Here is a 25,967-nt window from a genome sequence, read left to right on the forward strand (position 1 = left end):
AATTTGTGGCAAAGCAATTTTGTAAAAGCAGGTCTGTGCTGTTGTGGTTGGTTGACATGAAGATATTTTTTGGTTTTTAGAAATATGTTTTTTCAATGCATCAATTTTCTCAAAGGTTTGAAAATACCTGTCAGTATGTAATTAATCTATATAATGTGTTTCACTCAGTGAATTGACCAAATTAAATAAATGAACTGTTCAATAATATTCTTGTGTGTGTGTGTGTGTGGGGGGGGGGGGGGGGGTATAAAGTAACATAAGATTTAAGCAAATGACTTGCTTCTGCCATGGCATTCAAATTAATTACCACTGATAAATGTTTGTTTTGATTAGATGTCATAATGTAACTCCAATCTGTTTTCTGTCTGTCATATTGAAAGTCTGATTATTTTGTCATGGAAACTGATTTAAATGTTTATGTTTAATGTTTAAGTTTATTTTCTTTTTGTCCCCATTATTATTTACTTTATACCTCACTTATTTTGCCGCTTCTATTTTTTTTACTGCTTTCATCCCATTTCTTATTTCAGTATTTTTCCGTCTCTTATTCTCTCTCGGCTTTCGTTTCGTAAGAGCAGCCCTGTTGTTTTTCTCTTCAAGTTCATCCTTCTTTCATCTCCAAAATCCTTCTCCCTCTGTATCAGGCCCACATTTTCTTTCACTAGTCCATCTCATGTTTCCTCTTCTGTTTTTCTCTCCACTATTTTACCTCTGTAATCTTCTTCCCAACATTTTTCTCCTCCCTACCCACATCTGCAGCTGCTTCTGTTTCCATTTCCTCCTCCTCCATCACCTTCACTATCCTCCTCGACTCAGGATCACATCTAATATTTATGCTCCTGGAACAGGGGCCGATTGCTCAAACACACAGATTACTGTCAGCCATTTTGTTAAGGTGTGTGTTTATTATTTATATATTCTCTGTTTTTCAGTCTCAGCGGGGATCACCAACACGTTTCTCAACATTAGCAGTGAAATTGTTTGGAGTTCTCTTGTCACCACAACCGACACTTTGACAATCTGTCGGGCCTAAAGCATTTTCATGACGACATGCACACTCACACACATGCAAGCATGCACACAATTTAAGACAATTGCACACTAAGGGATACTTTCTTCAGCAATCAAGTCACAAACAGCCTCATCACAACGGATGTACACACGTACACACACGCAAACACACACATTCTAAGGCAACAAAGTTGATGTCAACTGAGAATTAAAAAACTAAATCTATTGATCGCTCTAAAAGAAATCAAAAAATCTGGATTTTCTCAAAGGACAATGTTATATAATACACTAATTACAATTAAAACTACTAACATTAAATTAGTTGTGAATACAGACAAGAGAGAACTTAAATCAAAATGCTACTTTCTCTGTCACACTGCTGAAAAATAAAAATAAAAATCTTCATTTTGCTCCACTCTTAGCAATACTAAAGTTTCTATGTGATTTATCATGTCCAACTTTTAAAAACACAATCAACTGTGTCCTGTCAGTATGGCAGTTATTTAAATAATCATGTACAATTAGTAGGTATTGTAATGGAAACTTTATGAAGGGGCATTCAACAATTTCAGATTATTTTAGATGGAAAAATTCAAAGGTCTTTCCTGGATTTTTTTTTTTTCCACAGTCCTATTAGACAATTTGTTTGTCCTATTAGACAATTAGAACATTAGATACATTGACATAAACATTTCTAATAGGCTGAACAAGCTGATGTATTTATAGCATCATATTTAAAGAAACAGTAGCTCCGAGGCGGAGCTTTGTGGAAAAAGGCAGCGCCTGGTGACAATTCTTGCACCCAGAATGTTTGCCATGGAAGACTAAAGTATTCCTCAAACATGCATGAAAGAAGTAAAGCAACATTCAAAGGTATGATTTTGATGAGATTTTGATGAGAGAATAACATTAGAATTACATTTTACACAATACTGCTCCTTTAAGAAACAATTGTACAGCAAACAGTTTCAGCAACAGATTAACTTCAAGCTTTCAAAGTTTGCATATTTAAGCCTTTCTTCTCTGTAAGCCACGTGTGTCCAAATATTCCATGTTGTAACATGAGATATTTACACAGAAAGGTTTCTTTAACTTTTAATGTAATATATTTCGGTAACACAAATACGTACCGTAATTTTTTTTTCTCTGAACAGTGCCTACAACACGGCTATTGTAAGAGAAGGAAAAAAAACTAGTAGACTACTAGAGAAAGTAATTGATGGTATCTTCCACCTGTCTGCTATCACCACCAAAAACCTTCAGCCTCACACACACTGTTGTTGTCACTCTCAATGTCATTTTTATTTTGCTCCAGAGCTCGTGCGCTTCTGTTCATCACGCAGCAGGCCAGCCTTTTGAAACCTTTTGGTAAAAAGCTGTATATTAGCTGCATCGCAGTGTTCAAAGAGTGTGGAATAAGTAGCAGCTTATAAATCTGACCTTGGCAATTTTGGTCATGGCAGTTAACCATGGTCATTTAAATTATACACAAAGATACACACCATACTAAAGGATATATGTGCATGTTGTGTGTTTTTTTATTTATTCAAATAAAGCACAGAGCCTACATTGAAGAGAGTAACCATGTTAAAAAACCGATTCACTCTTTCACTCTTTGAAATTTTCATCTTGGGAGAAATGGAGACGTAAGAATCCTTATCTTGAAATGAAAGTGGATGTCAGAAATACTGCTGGAAATGTCTTAAATATTTAATGGGATATACTGTTAATACAAAGAACAATTATCCCACAATAAGAATATATACTGTATATCCCTGTAAAATAAAGAGCTCCTCATCAAAGGGGCAACTCATAGCATGAAAAACAAAGAACTTCACATGTGCCATTTCTCTAATTATCAAAGATATACACTGCCTGGCCAAAAAAAAGGCGCCACCTGGATATAACTAAGCAAATAGGTACAAGCCTCCTATTGGATAAGTACTGCATAGGCGATTATCTTTCAGCTGGCAACAAGTTATTTAACCCCAGCTGATGCAATGAGTAACTCCTCATTTCTTAAACAACCATGGCAAAAGACACATCCTGTGGTCGTGGAAAAGACGTTAGTCTGTTTAAGAAGGGTCAAATCATTGGCATGCATCAAGCAGAGAAAACATCTAAGGAGATTGCAGAAACTACTAGAATTGGGTTAAGAACTGTCCAACGCATCATTAAAAACTGGAAGGATGGTGGGGAACCATCATCTTCCAGGAAGAAATGTGGTCGGAAAAAAATCCTGAATGATTGTGGTCGGTGATTACTTAAACGTTTGGTCAAATCAAATCGAAGAAAAACAACAGCAGAACTCAGGAGTATGTTTAATTGTGAACACAAAAGCATTTCCACACGCACAATGCGAAGGGAACTCAAGGGGTTGGGATTGAACAGCTGTGTAGCCGTAAGAAAACCTCTAATCAGTAAGGCTAACCAGAAAAAAAGGCTTCAGTTTGCTAGGGAGCATAAAGATTGGACTCTGGAGGAATGGAAGAGGGTCATGTGGTCTGATGAGTCCAGATTTACCCTGTTCCAGAGTGATGGGCGCATCAGGGTAAGAAGAGAGGCAGGTGAAGTGATGCACCCATCATGCCTAGTGCCTACTGTACAAGCCTGTGGGGGCAGTGCTATGATCTGGGGTTGCTGCAGTTGGTCAGGTCTAGGTTCAGCAACATTGTGTGCCCAAAGAATGAGGTCAGCTGACTACCTGAATATACTGAATGACCAGGTTATTCCATCAATGGATTTTGTCTTCCCAAATGGAACGGGCATATTCCAAGATGACAATGCCAGGATTCATCGGGCTCACATTGTGAAAGAGTGGTTCAGGGAGCATGAGACATCTTTTTCACACATGGATTGGCCACCACAGAGTCCAGACCTTAACCCCATTGAGAATCTTTGGGATGTGCTGGAGAAGGCTTTGTGCAGTGGTCAGACTCTCCCATCATCAATACAAGATCTTGGTGAAAGATTAATGCAACACTGGATGGAAATAAATCTTGTGACACTGCAGAAGCTTATTGAAACAATGCCACAGTGAATGCGGACTGTAATCAAAGCTAAAGGCGGTCCAACAAAATATTAGAGAGTGTGACCATTTTTTAGTGGCGACTTTTTTTTAGGCCAGGCAGTGTATTATCCATTTTGGCAAAGCAATGTCTCACTAATATTACATAATAATAACTGGACGCTGTTACTCCTGTAGACTGGAACTTTATAGCAAGCTAATGTAGCTTGCTACCCCCTAAGGTCCTTAAAAAGTTATTTCTTTCTAAAATATTTATGGTTCTTTGACAAAAAAAAAAAAGGATTCTCCAGATTTTCCTTAAAACAAAAACATTTCTTTTTTTTTTAGAATACATATCACAGAAATCTTGCTTGCTTAAGTTAGCTGTAAAACTGACATTTTGAGGAGCGGCTCTATGAAAGTTTGAACTTCTTCTTCCATTCTGTCTCCAAACTCTACCTTTTTTCCTTTCCTCTCAGGTACATTGAACTGCATCCCCTCCCTCTCATCCAACTCCTGCTCCTCCCACGTCCTCCCTGCCTGCTCCTCCAACACCTTCGTGCAGCTTTACACATTTCATGTTCTCTACATCCTAATAAAATAAGAGCTACACAGAAAAGATGAAGCACAGCAAGCAAGCACTGCTTCCTTCCCTTGAGGCGGCGTTTCTCATTATGCAGCGAGCAGAGCGGCCCTTTACTGACTCAGGAAGATAAAGCAGATACAACACTTGCACAGATTGTTTTCTCTTGTCATTTGTCAGTTTTCCACTCCCCCTCCTTTCCTCTCCATCGTTTTTGTCTTGTTCACACACTAATGTTAACTAAATGCTTTGTAAAACAGGATATCTCATGGGGTTGAAGACGAAAAAACAGACAAATCTGAGAGGAAGGCGCGACGTGGTGCCACTGTGGCACTGCGTTCGGTGCTGGGATGGTTACAAAGTGTTTGAAGTGTCAGCTTCTTTTTCTGTCATACCGTGCTGGTGGAGTGTGTAGGAGTGCTATGGAGAGCTATTCTGACATTCAGTCACCTGAGGAGATTTGAATTCTAGGAATCTATTATTCATGTCTGCCATGACAATCTCAATCAGCCCTAGTTACAATAAAATCTGCTATATGGCTTGGAAATGTATAAATATCTTAAGACTTATGTACAACAGACACACGGAGTTTTTAAAATATTGAAAATGCATTTTAAGTAATTTTCTTTATTGTATTTTACAAAACGTTGTGCTTTAAAGTGTGTCCTTTATGAACAACAGAGTTACAGAATAAAGGAAAATATATTTTTTTAAAACAAAAGTGCAACTTAAGATAGTCAGAAAATGTAAAGGAAAACCTGGGAGGTTTTCTGTTAGTGGACAACCTCCTGTTTGCAACTGTGTTTTCCCCCACCACTTGTAAATTGGTGGGGGAGGATGCCGGTCAGACCTGACAGACCCAAACATGTTGTGAGGGTCTGCTGGGAACGTCTGACGGAGTCCACTGTGAGACGGAGCTTTAACTCCCACCTCCGGCAGAACTTTGAACACATTCCAGGGGAGGTGGGGGACATTGAGTCTGAGTGGACCATATTCCATGCCTCCATTGTCGAGGCGGCTTATCAGAGCTGTGGCCGCAAGGTTGTCGGTGCCTGTCGCGGCGGCAACCCTCGAACCAGTTGGCAGACACCTTCGGTGAGGGATGCCGTCAGGCTGAAGAAGGAGTCCTATCGGGCCTTTTTGGCCTGTGGGACTCCAGAAGCAGATGATGGGTACTGGCATGTGGCTCGGGTGGTTGCTAAGGCAAAAACACGGGCATGGGAGGAGTTTGGAGAGGCCATGGAGAAAGACTTCCGCACGGCTTTGAGGCGATTCTGGTCCACCATCCGGGGTCTCAGGAGGGGGAAGCAGCACAGCACCAACACTGTTTATAGTGGGGAGGGTGTGCTGCTGACCTCAACTCAGGACGTTGTTGGTTGGCCAGTGGGCAGAATACTTCGAAGACCTCCTCAATCCAACCAACATGCCTTCCATTGAGGAACCTGAGCCTGGGGACTCTGGGTTGGGCTCTCCGAGACCGGGCTGACCTCTGGAGACGAGGTTGCAGAGGTGGTTAAAAAGCTCCTCAGTGGCAGGGCCCCAGGGGTGAATGAGATTCACCCTGGGTTCCTTAAGGGTCTGGATATTGTATGGTTGTGCTGGCTGACACAACTTTGCAATGTCGCATGGACATCGGGGGCAGTTCTCCTGGATTGGCAGACTGGGATGGTGGTCCCCATGTTCAAAAAAGGGGGACAGGAGGGTGTGCTCCAATTACAGGGGGGTCACACTCTTAAGCCTCCCTGGCAAGGTCTATTCAGGGATCCTGGAGAGGAGGCTCCATCGGATAGTCGAACCTCAGATTCAGGAAGAGCAGAGTGGTTTTCGTCCTGGTCGTGGAACACTGGACCAGCTCTACACCCTCAGCAGGGTCATGGAAGGTGCATTGGAGTTCACCCAACCTGTCTACATGTGTTTTGTGGACTTGGAGAAGGCGTTCGACCGTGTCTCTCGGGGAGGGCCGTGGGGGGTTCTCCGGGAGTATGGGGTACCGGGCCCTTTGATACGGGCTGTCAGGTCCCTGTATGACCGGTGTCAGAGTCTGGTCCACATTGCCAGCAGTAAGTTGGGCTCATTTCCGGTGAGAGTTGGACTCCGCCAGAGCTGCCTTTTGTCACCGATTCTGTTCATTATTTTCATGGACAGAATTTCTAGGCGCAGTCAAGGTGTTGAGGGGATCCGATTTGGTGGCCTTAGGATCACATCTCTGCTTTTTGCAGATCGATGAGATCGATTTGCAGATCATTTTTGATGATCCTGGGTTATCTGTTGGAACCCAAGTTATATATGTATATATATAACAGATATGAGCTCTATATATATATATATATATATATATATATATGAAGAAAAACAGAAAAGAGAGACAAGTAGAAGATGAGAACCTTGAGCAAAAGAATATACAGGACAGAAGCAACAAACACAAACAGTGGCAAACAATAGAGAAGAAATTGGAGAGCAGAAAGAAAAGCAGAAAGAGTTTGACTGAATATAAAAATTTAAAGAGGCGAAAATGAATGAAAATCGAGAGAATAAATAAAAGGAAAGAATGGATACAGAAATAAGGGAATGTAAAAGGGAAAAAGGGACACTGGAAGAGGACAAAAGAAGAAATGGAAAAACATAAAGATAGAAAGGAAACGGGCAGAATGAGGTGAATAAGAAAGTAGAGGAACATGTTCAGAAAGGGAAAGTCCAGGAGGTAAGCATAAAGTCATAGATAGAAAGGTTGAATGAGTCATATTGGCAGCTATGGCCCTTCACTGAATGATTCAGCCAGATTTATGAGAGTTTGTAGGATACTCTTCATGGGTATTACATTCAGTCCACAAGGATATTCATAAACTTTCAGGGAACATCATACATTCATTATTTATTCATTCATCCTGTCATGCAAATACATTTATTTTTCACAAATTGTGCACAAATCTCTTAATCAAAAACACACTTAATGCTGAAAGCATTTTTATAAAACAACCATTTTCTCTTCTTAAGAGTAACCTATTGCTTTGTCATCTGACCTGAAAAAGAAACTTCGTATTTGTAGTTTGTTTTTTCTGCATTAGCTTTTTATGTCAAAACATAAAACAATCCTTTTGTATGAAAATGGGATGTTTTATTCTAACACACACACCAACTGAGTCCCTGTGACAACGCAAACAACATATGCTAAACATAATGCTTCACACTCACAGGCGGCAAATTAAGCTTCATTTGTTATTTGCATACGCAGAACTTGGCTCATATTTCCCTTTTATATTAATGTGTGCATGTACATGTCGCCCTGCCAGTGAATGATAACCACCAGGGAAGCTCCACAGAGCCGGAGGATAAAAGGCCAACAGGCAGCGTGACCGAAGACGAGCTCAGCCTGGACACACCGCATTACATGCCTGGAGTGTGTGTGTGGGGGTGGGGGTGGGCGTGCGCATGCGTGTGTGTGACTGGGTGACTGCATTCAACTATATGTTTATGATGTTACTGATATCATTTGTCTTCTTTCATTATAGACAAAAGCAAATATTGGTAAATTAATTTTTTCTTATTTTTTAAACATATAAAAAATTTAAATGTCTCCCATTACAGTATTCAGATAATGTCCATTAAAAAACAGAGGAAACATGAAACTACAATTTGACATTCTGAATACTGTAAAATGACTATGACAAGAGTGTTAGTGAGGGTACTGCTCACTGATGGCCAGTAGATAGACCTTAAGTTGATATTAAAGCCTCGCTATGGACATTCAAGCTCTCCAACAACCAGTATAAATGAGTCTGCTGAAGGAGCAGCAACCTTTTTAGATGAACACTTTATTTAATTGTTCAGAAGAAGGCCCAGCAGACACTGTACTACCTGCAGCAACTCAAAACGAAAAGTTTATTATTCAGTCTGTCCCATTCATAGTCATCTTCCAAGCTGTAATGGACAATCAGGGTGCGTACATGTCTATGGCACAGTCTACTGAACTATCTGCAGACTCCACACATGTTGGACATAAACTGTTTAAACATATCTTCAAAAGCAGCTGTCACACTCTGTCTCTCTGATGATCAGTTAGTGAATTGATACAATACATATCTGCATTAAATCAACCTTTTGTTCTTTGTAAAAACACTGTTTATTTAGACCAAAGGTTTGGACACACTTTCTCATTGAATTCAATGAGAAGGTGTGTCCAAACTTTTGGTCTGTACTGTATATACACTGCCTGGCCAAAAAAAAAGTCGCCACCAAAAAATGGTCACACTCTCTAATATTTTGTTGGACCGCCTTTAGCTTTGATTACAGCCCGCATTCGCTGTGGCATTGTTTCAATAAGCTTCTGCAGTGTCACAAGATTTATTTCCATCCAGTGTTGCATTAATCTTTCACCAAGATCTTGTATTGATGATGGGAGAGTCTGACCACTGCACAAAGCCTTCTCCAGCACATCCCAAAGATTCTCAATGGGGTTAAGGTCTGGACTCTGTGGTGGCCAATCCATGTGTGAAAAAGATGTCTCATGCTCCCTGAACCACTCTTTCACAATGTGAGCCCGATGAATCCTGGCATTGTCATCTTGGAATATGCCCGTTCCATTTGGGAAGACAAAATCCATTGATGGAATAACCTGGTCATTCAGTATATTCAGGTAGTCAGCTGACCTCATTCTTTGGGCACACAATGTTGCTGAACCTAGACCTGACCAACTGCAGCAACCCCAGATCATAGCACTGCCCCCACAGGCTTGTACAGTAGGCACTAGGCATGATGGGTGCATCACTTCACCTGCCTCTCTTCTTACCCTGATGCGCCCATCACTCTGGAACAGAGTAAATCTGGACTCATCAGACCACATGACCCTCTTCCATTCCTCCAGAGTCCATTCTTTATGCTTCCTAGCAAACTGAAGCCTTTTTTTCTGGTTAGCCTTACTGATTAGAGGTTTTCTTACGGCTACACAGCTGTTCAATCCCAACCCCTTGAGTTCCCTTCGCATTGTGCGTGTGGAAATGCTTTTGTGTTCACAATTAAACATACTCCTGAGTTCTGCTGTTGTTTTTCTTCGATTTGATTTGACCAAACGTTTAAGTAATCACCGACCACAATCATTCAGGATTTTTTTCCGACCACATTTCTTCCTGGAAGACGATGGTTCCCCACCATCCTTCCAGTTTTTAATGATGCGTTGGACAGTTCTTAACCCAATTCTAGTAGTTTCTGCAATCTCCTTAGATGTTTTCTCTGCTTGATGCATGCCAATGATTTGACCCTTCTTAAACAGACTAACGTCTTTTCCACGACCACAGGATGTGTCTTTTGCCATGGTTGTTTAAGAAATGAGGAGTTACTCATTGCATCAGCTGGGGTTAAATAACTTGTTGCCAGCTGAAAGATAATCGCCTATTTGCTTACTTAAATCCAGGTGGCGACTTTTTTTTTGGCCAGGCAGTGTATATATATAACTGATCATCAGAGAGACCGGGTGTGACAGCTGCTTTTGAAGATATGTACATATCATATTACATATATACAAAGTAAAGAAGCTGTATTCTTTCTTTTGCATGTATACAGAGAAAAGAAATTAATTTGACAGAAAGGATCTTCTGTGCTTGCCTGCTGCTCCTGTTGTACCTCCTGGAGGATGATGGGTAGTGGAGTCCCTTCAGCCTAACTGACATCGTCTCAAGGGCAACTTGCTGGATGTTGCATTCAGTTGAGTTCCGCTCCACCTGAAGAACACAGGACAAAACTTTATGAAAACCCACAAAATATGTATCCACCAACATTCTCTTTATTAACCTGGCATCATTATGACTGAACCTGCTAATTCATTTTTAAATAAAACCTAAAACAAAACAGCTTGACGAAAAGCTAAATGTATCTTCTTTCAAACTAAATATATCTTTCTCAGTTGTGGAATAATCAAAGTGGACACAATCTTATGTTTAAGACCAAAATGACTCATAAGCCTGACAGAAAGTAATCTTAACTTCACCAACATGTTTCTTCTAGTTGTAAAGAATAAACACATGTAGAAAAATGTGGCAGAGATTTCAATGTCAACATCACTTAAGTAGCACTTAGTAAATAAGTTGCACCCGCATGATACACAAAAAGAACAATAAAATAATTGATAAGAATAGTTAAGACAGAAACACAAAAGACAAATAAAATAAAAATAATGAATTAGTTCTATGCCAATATCAATTGACAAGTGTCTGAAGACGAACAAATACTTGCCTACTAATCTGTTTATATCACTGCATCACTGGAGGCTGGGAATTCAAATACAGTTTTAAAGTTACTTTATCGTATCCATGACTTATCAGTAACCAGAACATCAGAGCGGAAAAGTGACTGAATGAGAAAACAATCTAAAATCTGCTGGCAAAGCATGGTGTCCTCAGGCCGCTAACTGGAGAGTCCATGCAGGACTGTGTAGATTCAATGAAGAACTTTTCTAATACCCTGAAAGATGACCTAATCAAAAACTTTAGAGGAATGTAGATACAACATTTTAGAGTGGAGGCGATTATGACATGACCAGAGGCTCAGAATCAAAGTAACAATTCAAACAAGCCATGTCTCCTTTGGAGGAACAGAGAGAGGTGGATGAACACACCCCCCTGCCAGGTGTGATTAGCTGTTTGCTGTGAGAATCCGGTGTGTGTGTGGGTGTGTGTGGGTGTGTGTGTGGGTGGGTATGCGTGTGTTGTGTCCTTTAAAGCCCTGCAAGTGGCCAGCAGCCCACTAGAGAAACACTCCAGTCTCACCCTGCTGTCTCGTCTCTAGTGACAAAACGTTGTATCTCACACACTCAGCCACACACCATCCATATGCTACATGTTTATTATAGATGTGTAATGTACTCTGAATCCACAAATACAAATCTTGTCATCACAAATTACTCTCGCACCTGCATTTATCATAAACAGCTTTGTTCTAACACAAGCAGCCGCTCACACACAAACTTCCATCAGGCTAGCACAAATGTTCGCATAAAGTCACACAAGCTCACAAATTGACCACGAATTGCTGCAGACACATGAACACACACATCACAGCGAGTCGTTTCTAAACACAATCATATAGAGGCACTCAGCACGCGGCTCAGATGTAATTGCATACAAACTATATGGAGATGAGGCTTCAATTGAACCAATGAAGGAAGGCTGAGTGTGTACAAATAGTGAGGCAAACACACACACACACACACGCCGACACACTGCTTTTTCCTCTTTCAGTAACAATCTGAATAAAGTATTGGCGCATGGAGTTGCGTTTACCATCCGATCTACTTAGCAGACTCGACAGAAGGATCTGGAAAGGTCATCCAATCTGTGGCAGGCAGAGATGCTCAATCAAAGGGCTAATAAACAAGCAGGCCATACACAATCAACACCGCTGTCTGGATCACTGTTAAGATGTGTCCAAATGAGAGCATGCTTTGTTTGCATATGCATTGCTGTTGCACAAACAAAGCTAACTGGAAGCTATCAGAAGAAAAAATAGACTCTCACTCTACCTAATGTCTCCTCATCTTCCTTCATTACTGTCCTGCACGTCCATCTTGGTTTGCATTGGCAGGCTGTTTGCTGCCTGCCTGGTCGATGAGTCAGGTTCTAGATCAGTTGAATCAACAGTTTTTATGTGCTAATGTGTTGCTATACACAAATTAAACTATGTTTACAAATTGTTTTACATGTCAATAAAAACAGCTTGTTAATTATCCCTTCTTAATTATTAATGCAAAAGTCGGTCATAAAAAGCTTTTTGAATGTTTCCACTTATATTTTGATGGTTTATTTTTGGTGATAAACTCCAAGTCCTTGAGGCTGGAAAGCTTCTCTCCAATCACTCTACTCTTTAGCTCCCTCCAGAGATCACAGGTGTGGAATACCAAGTAAATACAGGGCCAATATCGCCAATACCGATACCAATACATACTGTTATTGTGGTATGTAACTATGGTACCATCAAACTTCTGCCCTTCAATTATTTGTATTGTTTTTCCTTTGAATTATTTTCTTAAAATACAGGACAGAATTTGGACAAAGTTTAAAGGTGTCTACAAAATACTTTAATAACATATGAACAATATAAAACACAGCAAATTGGTGTGAATGGTTTTCTAAATAAACAGTGCAAAATATTATAACGTTTGAGAGAAAACATGCATTCATCTAAAATCACACATTAGAAAATATCAAAGCAAATAATTTTTTATGGTCAAATTTAGAAACTACAGTACAAAAATAAAATAAAATTTCAATAGGAAATTGGAAACTAAAGTGCTAATTTTATAACCTTAGCATCAATCTAATACTGATATCAACTTAGTATCAATATTATTTGAATTGATCCGTCCACCTCTGCCAGAGATTCTCTATCAGGCTCCACTGGGGATTAGCTCACTTCAAAATATTATTTTGGTCAACCAACCATTTCTTCACCACTTTAGCTGCGTATTTTTAGTCACTCTGATGTTCAAACCCTTTTTGCCCAGAGGTATGAAAAACCATATATTGAAAAATTAAAAGAACATTTATAGAAAAAGTTCAGATTTTAATAATGAGCAAATGGTATTTTTTCAAAAAATAAACTGCAAACATCTGCATGGTTTATTTCTATAAATGAATTTTGGCATAAATATCCATCTGTGTTAAAGTGTGTGTTTACAGCTGGAGTAAATACTATAGAGATTGGAAATTATTTTCTGTATGTCCATTACTCAAAAAAACATAACAGATGGGTCTCGTATATTTATGTACAAGTGGATTTTGTTGTCAGACTTAATGGCTGAGTCCTGGGTTTTCAATTGCATCTGTAGGGCTGCTAATAGACACACAAATCGATAAGAATCTGCCTCACTTGATGAATGAGGAGGGCTTCCCCTGATGCACACTCCCATACACACGCCGACACACACATCCGCCAAGCGGTTCTGGATGTGAAGGCTGCAAGAAATGTGCTGCTCTTAGATGTGCTGAATCAAGACATTTTAGGGTTTTTTGTTTACATGTCAGAGCCAATTTATCCAGCATCTCTAGAAACCTTCAGAACCCCGTATCTCCTGAGGTGAGGCCCAGATGTTTGTGTGTTCTCCTGCTATTTCTTCATGTGTAAAACCTATGTGGAGAAAATGTCTGTTGATCTTCTTCAGGGAGAGTGTGGCTTGATCTCTAATGAATGTGCAGGTGTTTGTGCTTGTTTTTCCTGTTGTTTGGGTGTGTTTACTTGTCAGTGTGTGTGTCTCCTGGGGTTTTCCTGGGGCTAAAGCTGCCAATCACACAGCAGTGCAAAGACTGAGACCTGAGTAGTAGCACCATCCAACCAGTCGGCACAACCCAAAACACACATTCTTCTTCTCAGGTTAAAATAGATAAAAACACTGCAATAAATATACCACAGATGTATTAATCACTAAGCTAGAGAGCAGCACGGCATTAGCATAACATTAACAGGAAGCTAAGTGTGTAGATTCCAACTACAGTCTTATATCTGCAGACAAGTCGGCTTGCTGTAGTTTTCCTTCCCGTCCTCTGAGGTGCAATGACCTGATCACAGCCGGTCTGTAACGGACTGTATAACAGAAAAAATGTCTTTACTAATACTTATTATTGCTGTAGTCTGAACTCCACTAGTTATTTGAGTGTCATTGAACAAAACATAATGTAAAGAGCATTTCTTTACCTAAATGACAGGAAAGCTCAATTAAAGGGTAATTCTGTTAGTAGCAGTTGTTCATGATCTACATGTTGCTTTATTATTAGATTGAATATAATTTCAGATTTTTGCATGGTTTTGTCCAGGTTAACATGAGCAATTGTTAATATTTTAAACTATAGACAAGTAACTGTTAGGGATATATAAATATGACAAATTAGGCCGACATATTGATATTGCTGACCTGGCCGAATTTACCAGTATTTTATTTGATCAAATTTCTTATTTGATTACTCGATTAATAGTGAGAATAATCGATGGACGGACGAAGATAATACTATGATATTGTTAAAATTGAACGTATGCATTTCATTTCTAGCCTATCATAATTTATCAAAATGTATGACTTAATCTTAAGTATTATGTAATTAGCATTGTTTGCAGTTATGTGATGCATTCTACTGCCCCTCCACTACCTCTCTGTAGTGGTAGTTGGGGGCACTACCACCCTCCCTCTCCATGTGGTAAGACAAGGTCATCCTGTTTACTGCTGGTATTTCCTCGCCTTCCTGTAGATCTAATGATTACAGAAGGTGATGAAAGATCAGAAGCACTGATCAGAATGAGTCTCTGTTCTGTCCACAGACACACGATTCAGCCATCACTCTGCTGTGTTCATGCCCTGGGCCTTAACTTCACATATTAAATAACCTCATATATGGCATGTATGCATAAAAGTATCTGTATATTTGTCTTAGACTATTATCTAAGGTGAAAGATTTCAGTAAGTGGGTGGTTTTGTCTTGACGGAACAAAGCAGTGGGTAATGATACAGGATCAATAATGGATATGAGACAGCAGCATTACACTGGTTGAACACTTAGATTTACACACGCACACACACCCCCACGCACACAGTGTGTGTTTATACACATGAACACACACTGTGGGAGCTCACAGTGCAAATTGACATCTGAAGTGATTCAATGAATATTTTCACCATGGAAGACAATATAGGAAAACAACAACAAAAAATCAGCAAAACAAACCATTCTGCCATTTTACTACACCAAATTATTAAATTATCAATACAAGAACTGCTACAGAGATTAAGAAAAACATTTCAGAAGGGTTATTGATTTCTGTTTCTAAATGTTGTTTGGAAAACATAACAAGCTCATCAGTTTATCTAAACTAATTGTTGCGTGAGTTTTAGAGCAACATGACCTCATTGACAAAACCTTTTAATCTATTCGTTGGTTGCTTCGTGACATATGAGTCAGATAATCTGTGAAAACAATTTAACCCCTCTTTCTTCCTCTATGATCCTGCTGTCATCAGCACACATACACAGGTCTGTCACAAACAACCAATCAGAGCCTGGAGTGGGGACTCAGTGCTGTCAGTCATGCTGGTGTACACGCTGCTCAGAATCTTCTCCTTTCTCTCTGCTATGCTACAGCTGGTTGACCACAGCACAGCCTGTCAGGAATGCTCATGATGGTTAGCATGGTCTCTAACGACGGAGGATAAGCAGTTTTCCTGGAACAGTGAAACTGAAAGATTAAACTGCACTTAAGCTTTCATCTATTACTGTAAAAACCGAAGCCTCATCAGGCAGGTATTGATAGATAATAACACACTGAACTTTTTTGCCTATTTTATCTATAACAAGAGTATGCTGTCTTTGATCAAAATTACTAGCCTTATGAATAATTGCCATAAGCAATTATAATAATTATTCATAGCCTAACTTGACTCCTACAAAAGCACAACAAACAGTGTTTAGTGTAACCACATTCCTAACTAATAGATCAGTGAGTGTGAAGATGAGATGACAGAATGCTTCTAGAGGAGCGGAGATGATTTGTACGTCAGAAGAGAAGATGTTAGATTTCATTTTGAAATGAATAAATGTCAACAACAGATATTCATTCAGTTTTTTGTTTCATTGCAATTGTATAATAATTCCACTTTGGAATGATGGTACAATACCTCCTGGATGTAATCTGTTACACTGTCTCATGAAAATTAGATTTTTTTTTAAGTTGATTATTTCATAATTAGCTTGCATGTTAATTAGAACAGTGACTAATGCTAGTTGGCTGCTCTAATGGGAGCGATCTGTCCCAGCGCTGGGATTCACTGCATGCCAAACAGTTTCAGCACAAACCAGACCCACCTTAGAGAGTCAAAAAATGCCAGACAGGAAAGAGCTTAGAACTGGGTGTAAAATACAACACTGCAGGATGACAATGTGGGCTGTTCTTTTGTCTACAGCACATTAAAGTTTTAAAAATCAGAACAACCAAAATCTGTCCACTTAAATTACTGTCAACATAACTACTGTAATACTGCTGCTCACAGAGGTGATGGAATAAAAACCTTATTCCAGGTCTTCTTTTCACTGAATAAAATATATAAATGAAGAGCAACAAGTAAAATTAACACATCTAAAATTTGGATAAGTTGGGACAAAGGTAAATAAATCAAAACTACATTTTCTAATGGCATTTTGAATCAGATAATAAAAACATTTATTTTTACCATATATAAAAAATGATCTTGTGGGAGGACAAAACCTTAACTTGGAGGAGTAGCTTTGAGGGTTTTTTTTTTTATCACCCACAAAAACTATATTATTTTCTTGATAGTGTTTTTTGGGGGGCGGAGGAAAAATGCCAAAATGTTGTGTTGACCAGTTTTGACACAACACCAAAGAATGATGTGAATATCAATCAGGATTCTGGTTGGAGTTCTTCTCATTGTTATGTTTTTAGCAGAAAGCCTCATATGCTGGTTCTTAATGGGAGACGTCGTAATGTGTAGTTCAGGAAGCATATGCAGGGTTCTAATACAATGTCAGTAGCATCCACACAGCTAAACATGCTGCATTCCTGTTGTTCTCCCCTGCATGTTTCCCCATTTCATCTTCTGCCTATCTTTCTGTCAGGTAGAGTGACCTTGTATTTCATTTACTGATAATTATATGGATTTATTCCACAGAGAGGTCTTAATTATAATGCTAGAAATATCGACTGCCTCTATCATCTCCCTCTCTTCCTTCCTTTACACATCTCTTCTCCTCTATGTCCATCTCTGTTTCAGCAACCAAACCGCTTAAAAACCTACTTAAAGGAAAGGAAGAGACAGAACACAGGGAAAGCAACATGAGCTTCAAATTAGTTTGTATTCAACTTCTCCGATGCATCCAAACATGAATTATGCTAATTTAAAAGTTTAAAAGCAATACATGTACTGTTTTGAATGCTAAAAGACAATTTACCATATTTTAATACATTTAATTACTGATTTCACAAGAAAAAGGTTTCAACCTAAAGACATTAATTCAGAATTTGATTAAATTTGTTGATCCCTGCAAAGCAAAACAAATACTGGCATCTGTTACTGAAAACAAATTACAAACCATTAGAAGACTTGCAGGCATTTGGAAATTAATTTAACGTTGTTTGTTGACAGTATGAACAAACTTAACAGCAAGGTACCCAATACTGTCACACTACAGTTGGACAATTAATAAACCTCTTCTCTGTGTAACAAATATACAGCTTGTGGTGCTGAACATCCTGACACCGTGTTCTTAGTTTTGCTATTTGTACTCATTCCCTACAAAAGAAACGCAGCCCATGTGATCTATATAACACCAAACTTATCACAAGCCAAAACTAAAGTGAGTCAAGTGAGGCTCGAAGTGCAACACTTTTGTAAAAAAAATTATATATATATATAACTTTTTGCCGTCATTTAGATGTGTAAATAGTGTAACACTGTTGGTTTATATCAGGATCCATATAGCTGGATGAAGCACAGCATTTAAAAGTAAAACCACAACCGTTTTCACTAAATCATTGTTTAAAACCACTGTACATAGTAATCTAAATTCTAAGTTTCAATTCAGTCACTAACAACATGATATGTTGTGTTGACGAAGAAGGGATGCAGAGAGGCTGAGGCGGTAAAAGGATTTGAAGACTTAATGCAAAAGTAAGAATAAAAAAGCACAGGGAGCCAGAGGAGAACAAAAAATAGTGATGGGAGATCAGCTAGACTTAAAGGCGTGTGTGGAGCAAAAGAGGGACTGTCAGACAAAGTCCTGCTTCTATGCTTGTGTCATGTTGCTGAAAACCGACAACCAATGCATCTCATTGTCGCTGCTTCAATTTGCATGTGTGTTTTCCAAATAAAACAGTAACATCTAAAATATGACCTGTGCTGATTTGTGGGTTGTTGTAGGTAGTTTGATCACACATCAGAGATAGTAGAATCTGAGGAGAGGATTTTTAGCCCCTTAACCTGCAGCGGAACACCCACGTGCTGTTTTTCCATTGTATTTTCCAGGGGTCAGGGTTAAGGGGGCTTAATTAGCATTTGCCAAAATGAGGCCAACAAAATAAGAAAAAAAACCTCTCTCATCTGAGAATACTTTGAGATGACTGCTCACAATAAGTTTCTAAAATAATGAACCCTTCAGTCTCTGCAAATACTCGCCTTCTGGAAGTTTCCATTTTCATTTGTAGCTTAATTAGTAAAGACATATCAGTCTCACACAACAGAGACAAATTTAAAGCTGTAGGAAGAGTAAAATTCTGCATGTACACCTGAATATAAATGATAACCAGCTGGAAAACTGAAAAAAGAGAACTTTGAAGAATTTTTGTTTTATGTCTGTCCCAACAAGCTAAAGCATTAAATGTCAATATTGTCAAATTAGTCTATGACATAAAATATAATACAATAGTCAAAATATAGCAGATGATTTAGGTGTAAATAATTTTAACAACTAAAAAAAGATGGCAGTTAAATAGGTTTCTGTTACTTTACTGTTGCTAAGCATGTGTTTGAAAAAGCCTTGTGGCAATATTGCATATACAAATTTTTCTGAAGTATGATTAATTTGAGAGACATGGCCATCACAGTTTCAGCAGCAGATGAGTAATGAATGAGCATTGAGTAGTGAACTTTAGGGTAAAGCAGAGGGCTGCAAAGCTTCGCGAGGCTTCATTTGGCCACCAAAAACCATAAGATTCAAACAAACAAAAACAATGTGTGACCAGGGGAACAGGACCTAATGGGATTGAACAGGAGGAACAAGCAAGGAGGGAGAGCAACAAAAGTGCTTAAGTACTGAGACAGTGAATATTGGAACAAAGGACTTGAGTCCTTGCAGGTGTGAGGGGAGAGAGAAAGTGGCACAGAGGGCAAGGGAGAGTACACAAGAGACTAGAAAATAATCTAACACTAAAAAAAAAAGCTAGAGTAATCTAGAATGACTAGACTCAAGAACATAAACTAGAATCACTAAGAAAGGACTGAAGTAAAACAAAAACAGAAACAAGACTGATCTAATGATAATAAGAAACTAAGGAACAGAAATAATGAAAAACCCATAATAGCTCAAACAACCCAAATTCCTGACACAACATTCATTATGTGTCAATGAATTGAGATTGTTTGCAGATTGTGAATAAGTGTTGAAGATTGCATCATTAAACAAAATCGCAGAGAATTTTTTCTTCAGAGAATGAGCTGCTGGTTTGATGTACACTATCAAGCAACAATGATAATGTTAGGCAAGCATAACTGGAGATCATATAGACTACAATTAATATTAAAACACATCCTAATAATTATTTACATCTGAGAGTTATTCTTAATGTATTGCAGTTGAAAGTCTGTTTTGTGTATTGGGCTGGTCTGAGAAAAGAAAACAGTAAAGTGAAATAAATGTTCAACTGAGCTAGCATGTCTGCCAACTTTGTTTTCTGCTGGCCGAGGCAGAAAGATATCACTTGGTTTTTTGATGTGTGATTAATTATTTTGGTGCCAATCCATTGGAGCTTTCCTCCATATTGAATTATAATATCATTTAAAAACATAATTAAGTTTTTAATCTGACTGACAAAAAAGAAAACTCCACTCTCTTCTTTTCCTCTCTTCCACCAGATCAGCAAATTGGAAGCAGTCTGCAGGCCTTGCATGCAAACCTACAGTACATAGACACAGCAAGGCAATATGTGTTCTTTTTAAGATGGCAGATGGATGGTCCCAACTTGTATTTATGTAAATTTGAAAGTTTCCTTGTGTCTAGTTCTATCACATGTCATCCTGAAGGATGAATTTCATCTTTTCATTGAGCGACTGCTAATACAGTGGATAGGGGAGGCATGGGAAATCGACTTTTTTGAGCTTAACACAATGTTATTCCATCATCAAAAACAGAGACGGAGGGTTGCTTTATTGATTTATTCATACATGTTTGAGGAATCCTTGACTCTCCCCTGGTAACCAGTTGGGGGTGTCTAAACACTTGCTCTCACAAAGCTCTGCCTATTTCCACAAAGTTCCTCCTGAAAGCTGTAGTCTGCAGCTGAGCCTCCACCTCACAGAGCAGCCCTTAGCAAACACCTGGAGGAACTGAGTGTCTGTTGATCTTATCAAGAACTACTTCTCAGTGAAACGCTATTAACCCTCTGATGTGTGAGTGACTGACTATACAGTCCTCCTTGAGTGGGTCTTTTTTGACCAGGGTTACAATCAATGTGTTTTTTTGCTACTGTTATCATTTTGATTCAAAATAATGTTTTGTATAATACTTTCTACTGTGTTTTATTTCACACAAGAGTTATTTCATGTTTGAAATATTTTCATTTTTCAGTTTTTTAAACATTTTTAGAACAATTTGTAGAACATTCTTAAAACAAAATAATTATTTTACTGATAATTATTAAATTACAATAATTTAAGAATTATTAATTATTATAACTCTTTATTAATAATTGCAACAGCAATTTTACAACAGCAATGATGAAATGTCAATAATGGGCAATGTCAACATCCATTATGTGTGGGGGTGGACGTGCGTGTGGGCATGGGGGAGGGGTGCGAAACAGCACGTTTCTTGAAACTAGCTAGCTAACCAAGCTAGCTAACATTACTATCTGTATTCTATTATGCTACGTGTATCATGCATGGGTGTGTATGTACAGTATGTGTGTGCATTTATCCATCCATCCATCCATCCATCCATCTTCTTCCGTTTATCCTGTTCACATGGGTAACAGCCTAAGTAGGGAGACCCAGACTTCCCTCTCCCCAGCCATTTGTTCGATCTCCTCTGGGGAAATACCAAGGTGTTCCCAGGCCAGCTGAGAAACATAGTCCCTCCAGCTTGTCCTGGGTCTTCCCATGGGCTTCCTCCAGGTGGGACGTGTCCGGAACACCTCACCAGAGAGGCGTTTAGGAGGCATCCTTAACCAGATGCCCGAGCCACCTCAACTGGCTCCTCTCGACATGAAGGAGCAGCGGCTCTACTCTGAGTCCCTCCTGGATATCTGAGCTTCTCATCCTAGGGAGAGCCCTACAGGGAAAACTAATTTTGGCCGCTTCTTTCCATCACCTCGTTCTTTCGGACATGACCCAAAGCTAATGACCATAGATGAGGATAGGAAAGTAGGTCAACCGGTAAATCAAGAGCTCCGCTTTTCAGCTCAGCTCTCTCTTCACCTCGACAGACTGGTACAGCGCCCGCTTCCCTGCAGACGCTGCGCCAATCTGTCTGTCGATCTCCTGCTCCACTTTGGGCAGGACATCCTCCCAGACCCGGAGAAGGCACTCTATTTTTTTCCGGCTCATTTACATTTATTCATTTATTTATATAGCTATGAATTTTTATTTTATTTATTGAAATGATCAAAGAAAGTACCTTGAACACATTGATCAACAGGTTCTGCATGTCATTCAACACATTTTCTCTTTTGGTTTTCCCATCCAGGGTGTCAGACACACACAGCGACACCCCGACATGCACACACAAATAATACACATGTACAATAAAGTATTGGCGGTAATGTTAGCTAGTTGGTTAGATAACTAGTGTTAGCTAATTTCAAAGAAGGCTAATAGATTGATTAGTGACAATAACACTGTCACAGCACTGATGATCGACACACACACACACACACACACACATTTCTAAGGTAAAAAATAAAGATAATACTTATATGCAAGAGTTCTTGCTTTGTAAAATATTATTATTCAGGGGTGAGACTTAGAATTCAGTGTGTATGGTTCACAAAAAAATGTGTTCCTTACAGACACAGTTGGTAAGAAACAAAGATTCCCATTAAATTCCATAGGAAATGAATGCGGGTCATTTTGGACCCACTCACGGAAGAAAGGGGTAGTGATATAAAACATGCCATTTCTTAAAATGTATAAAAGGTAAATTAAAAATTTGAATTGTGTGACATCAGTAACATGTTTTTTAGAAATACCTAGAATATGAATTGATGAAAACTTTTCATTACAAAGATCTTGCAAAATAATTATGACCTCACAGGGTCAAAAAGGACCCACTTACGCATCAGAGGGTTAAGAAGAGCTGTAAATGGAACAATGGAGGAGCACTGTTGTGATCATTGTTCCAATGCTCTGAAGGCAAAGCATCAGAAAGAGCAGGAGCTTCTTAAAGAGACAGAGGAACTTCAAGAAGTCAAATTGCAGAGTCAAAATTCTTTTAATATATTACATTTTATCTGAAGGCAACATAGCTGCTATATTAAGCTCTAAAAATGGCATTGTGTGCTTATAGTATATGCAATATTACCTCCTTAAACATTTAAAGAATATAAAGAAGTTTTCTTTTTATTTTGAAGGATTAATCAACATTTAAGGTGACACTTCAAGTGAATAAATAATCAGAAAGTTATTAATTAGTAGAATAAACAATCACATTTAGTATTTGTCAAACTAATGCCTATTCACTAATAATTAACAGAACAAAAACAAACAAATATGAAAGTTAAAGAACATAGCAGGTAATTACATTCTATAAACCTCTGACTAAATGTTTCAGTTTTAAATCATGAACATTCAAAATATTTTTGACCTCTCTAATATCTAGAATGGAGTTTACCAGTGTCTCAGAAGTCTGAAAAGAGGAACTTTTTGTCACAGTTTCGAATTGTAATATCTACTTTAATCTAAGAGTGGGAAGTGAAAAGGAAAGGGAACACAACTGTTCAAAATCTGCCTTCATCCATCAGCTTTTAGCACCAGAACTGACAGAAGAGAACTGAAAAAAAGAGTGCCTTGCTTTTATCAGACACAGCAATCCCTTTAATTCAATTCAAAAATATGTTATTTATCCCAAAGGGAAACTAAATATTGTCATAACGCATATCTTCAAAGAATCGTTTTGGATGGTAATGCTGTGGGCAGGAAGGATCTCCAGTAGCAGTCAGTCAAGTCCCACAACGCCTCACAATAAAGACTATTGCTGTATGTATGACAGTCTCATGACTGTAATGACACGCTAACAGCTCAGTGAAACAGAGATGATATTCCACAGTAACAGAATAGAAAGACAGGAAAAAAGAAAACAGTTTTATTGCACCTGACATCATCACCGCAATATTTCCCACTATTATCATCCATCGCATTTTCAAATATCATGGAGCTCTACAACTAAGGGCTGCATTATTGCCAGGCAAAAACGAAAACTACTACTGAAAACATAGAGCTAGAGGAACCATGAAACCACAGCCTATCATTTTTATCTTATTTTTGACACTTGGTAGTCATAGTTTTCTTGGTAAAAATAGTTTATAATAACCCTTGACTTAACAATACTCACTTTTGTACTGTCAGCAGAGAAAAAGAAAAAAGGAACCAAACAATCAATGAAAAAAAAGAAAATGTAGTTATCTACATCTACTCATTCTCAAACTTTTCAATGATTATCATATAATTACAGACTGACGATCTGATTTCATGGATTCAAACAGTGAGACATGTAGCAAAAATTAATTAGTAGACTTCCAATTTCTGTTAACACAACAAAAAGACTTCCCCTGGTGCCGAGCTCAGTTCAGACCATTAAAAATCCAGTAGATGCCTTCATAATAAAGTTACCTTAAACCAATTTAGAGCGTTCTCAAATCCATCACTATGGGGCTCAGAATAAGCAAATTAGATGTGGCTTTTATTTATGTGTCAGGTGGGAGAGGAAATCAAAATTCTGGAGGTAAATTACGGTACAGGTAATTAAAGTCAATTTTGTGTAATTCATTGATATAATGATAAACAAGTATAGAGAATAGCACTTTTGAGCAAAGAAAATAATATTGTAAGCACGAAGTTCCATTGTCTCTTGGATAATTCCTCATACCCAGATAATATTCTTTTCCTTGGACAAATTAACACTCTTGCATTAATCAGTTAATTTGGTTTGGCTGGATGGTTTTCAGTTTGATTGAGATATTGTTTAAATCCCTTTAATTCAATTGAAAAATTGAATTTCAAAACTAAGTACAGATTTGAACTTGCTTACCGTAATTCAGATTGAAATATTTTCTTAATGCCTTTAAAAGAGCAAGAATGAAAACAAGACCTGGATTGTTTTCCATATAGTGTGTAATAAATAAGATGGTTAGCAAAGCCAAGCGATGTAATATCTGGGATGAGTGGGTGGGATTATTAGCAAACAACTAATTTAATTCTTTAAGAGAAGAGCAAAAACTTTCCCCAAACCCCAAAACATTTCAGAAAGCACATGCTTTAACTGATTCATTAACTTTATTCTTAGGATTAAATGAAAATCTCAACTAGTCAAAAAAAATAAGAAGAAAAGAACTGGAATTTAAAATGTAGTTCTTTTGTCTGTTTATGACATGACTAACTGCTTCTTGTGAACATCCTGAGAATAAACTGAATTAGACGTTGTTATTAACTTGTATTCATTCGCAATAGACCATCAAAGTTAAAATAATGAATACAACATAATGATAAGGATAATGTGGTAAGACTGTTGATGCTGAGAGATCTTAATATTTACCGCAGTGCATTGAGAAAGAAGTCTTCCTGAAGGAATTAACTCATGAAAAAAAGCAGTCATGCTTTTGAGCAATGCTCAAACTTGTTTGAATATGAATACAACGTTAGAAAAACATATTAGAAATGCTGGTGCACCTGTTTGCTCAGGCATATCACAGCAGCAGCAGCATAATGCAAAAGGTTCAGGTCAAGAACTGGTTTGTTATCCAAACAAAACTACTTGAAAACTCTCATCCCACCAACTTTTAAACCTAGCCTGACTGTGGCAGCTTTTAATATTTGTAAATACAATTATTATATATTAATTGATGATTGGCCATTTGTCAACTAGTTGTATAATGTTTTAGAGAAAATATATCATTGTCAGTTTTTACTCATTTCTAATAACTAAAGTATAAATATAATGGTACAGAAATGTAATTCTTATGTCTAAAATTACTTCCATTTACAGAATTTACAGAAATTTTACAGAATATTAAACTAAAAAATATAATTTTTTCTTCACAAGATTCAAAATTCTTGAAGCATGTGGGAATCCTAATCCTACACTCAGTGTGATTAATGTCAGAGAAATATATCGCAGTTGCCCACTGGACAAGGCTCTTTCTGAATATTCCTAAAGTTGACTGTGTTGTATTGATCAGGATTGGACCTTTTGCTAGTGAATCTGAACCTGAGCAGATGAATACAGTAGATTGGATCAGTGTGAGTCAGAGTGAACATAAACTTGACCGGTTTGTCTTGTAAAGTGTTTCAAGATGACATTGTGTTGAATTAGTATTGTTTGAATCAACTTGAATGAACTGACATATAGCCTGGATTTGAGTGGTTTGTCATGAGGATGTATAAAAATATCTATTT

General features: G+C 38.2%; 1 protein-coding gene across 3 annotated transcripts in view; it reads right to left on the bottom strand.

Moving 5' to 3' along the window:
* The window catches only part of akap6 (A kinase (PRKA) anchor protein 6), a 179,291-nt gene that overhangs the window by 65,517 nt on the left and 87,807 nt on the right, over nt 1–25,967 (bottom strand). For all 3 annotated transcript variants that reach the window (XM_032548280.1, XM_032548279.1, XM_032548278.1), the window contains exon 14: nt 10,200–10,315. In XM_032548280.1, the coding sequence (XP_032404171.1) occupies nt 10,200–10,315 (116 nt within the window). The remainder of the gene's footprint in view (nt 1–10,199; nt 10,316–25,967) is intronic.

The sequence above is a fragment of the Xiphophorus hellerii genome, chromosome 19 (genome assembly GCF_003331165.1).
Source record: "Xiphophorus hellerii strain 12219 chromosome 19, Xiphophorus_hellerii-4.1, whole genome shotgun sequence".
In the NCBI taxonomy this organism is placed as follows: Eukaryota; Metazoa; Chordata; class Actinopteri; order Cyprinodontiformes; family Poeciliidae; genus Xiphophorus; species Xiphophorus hellerii.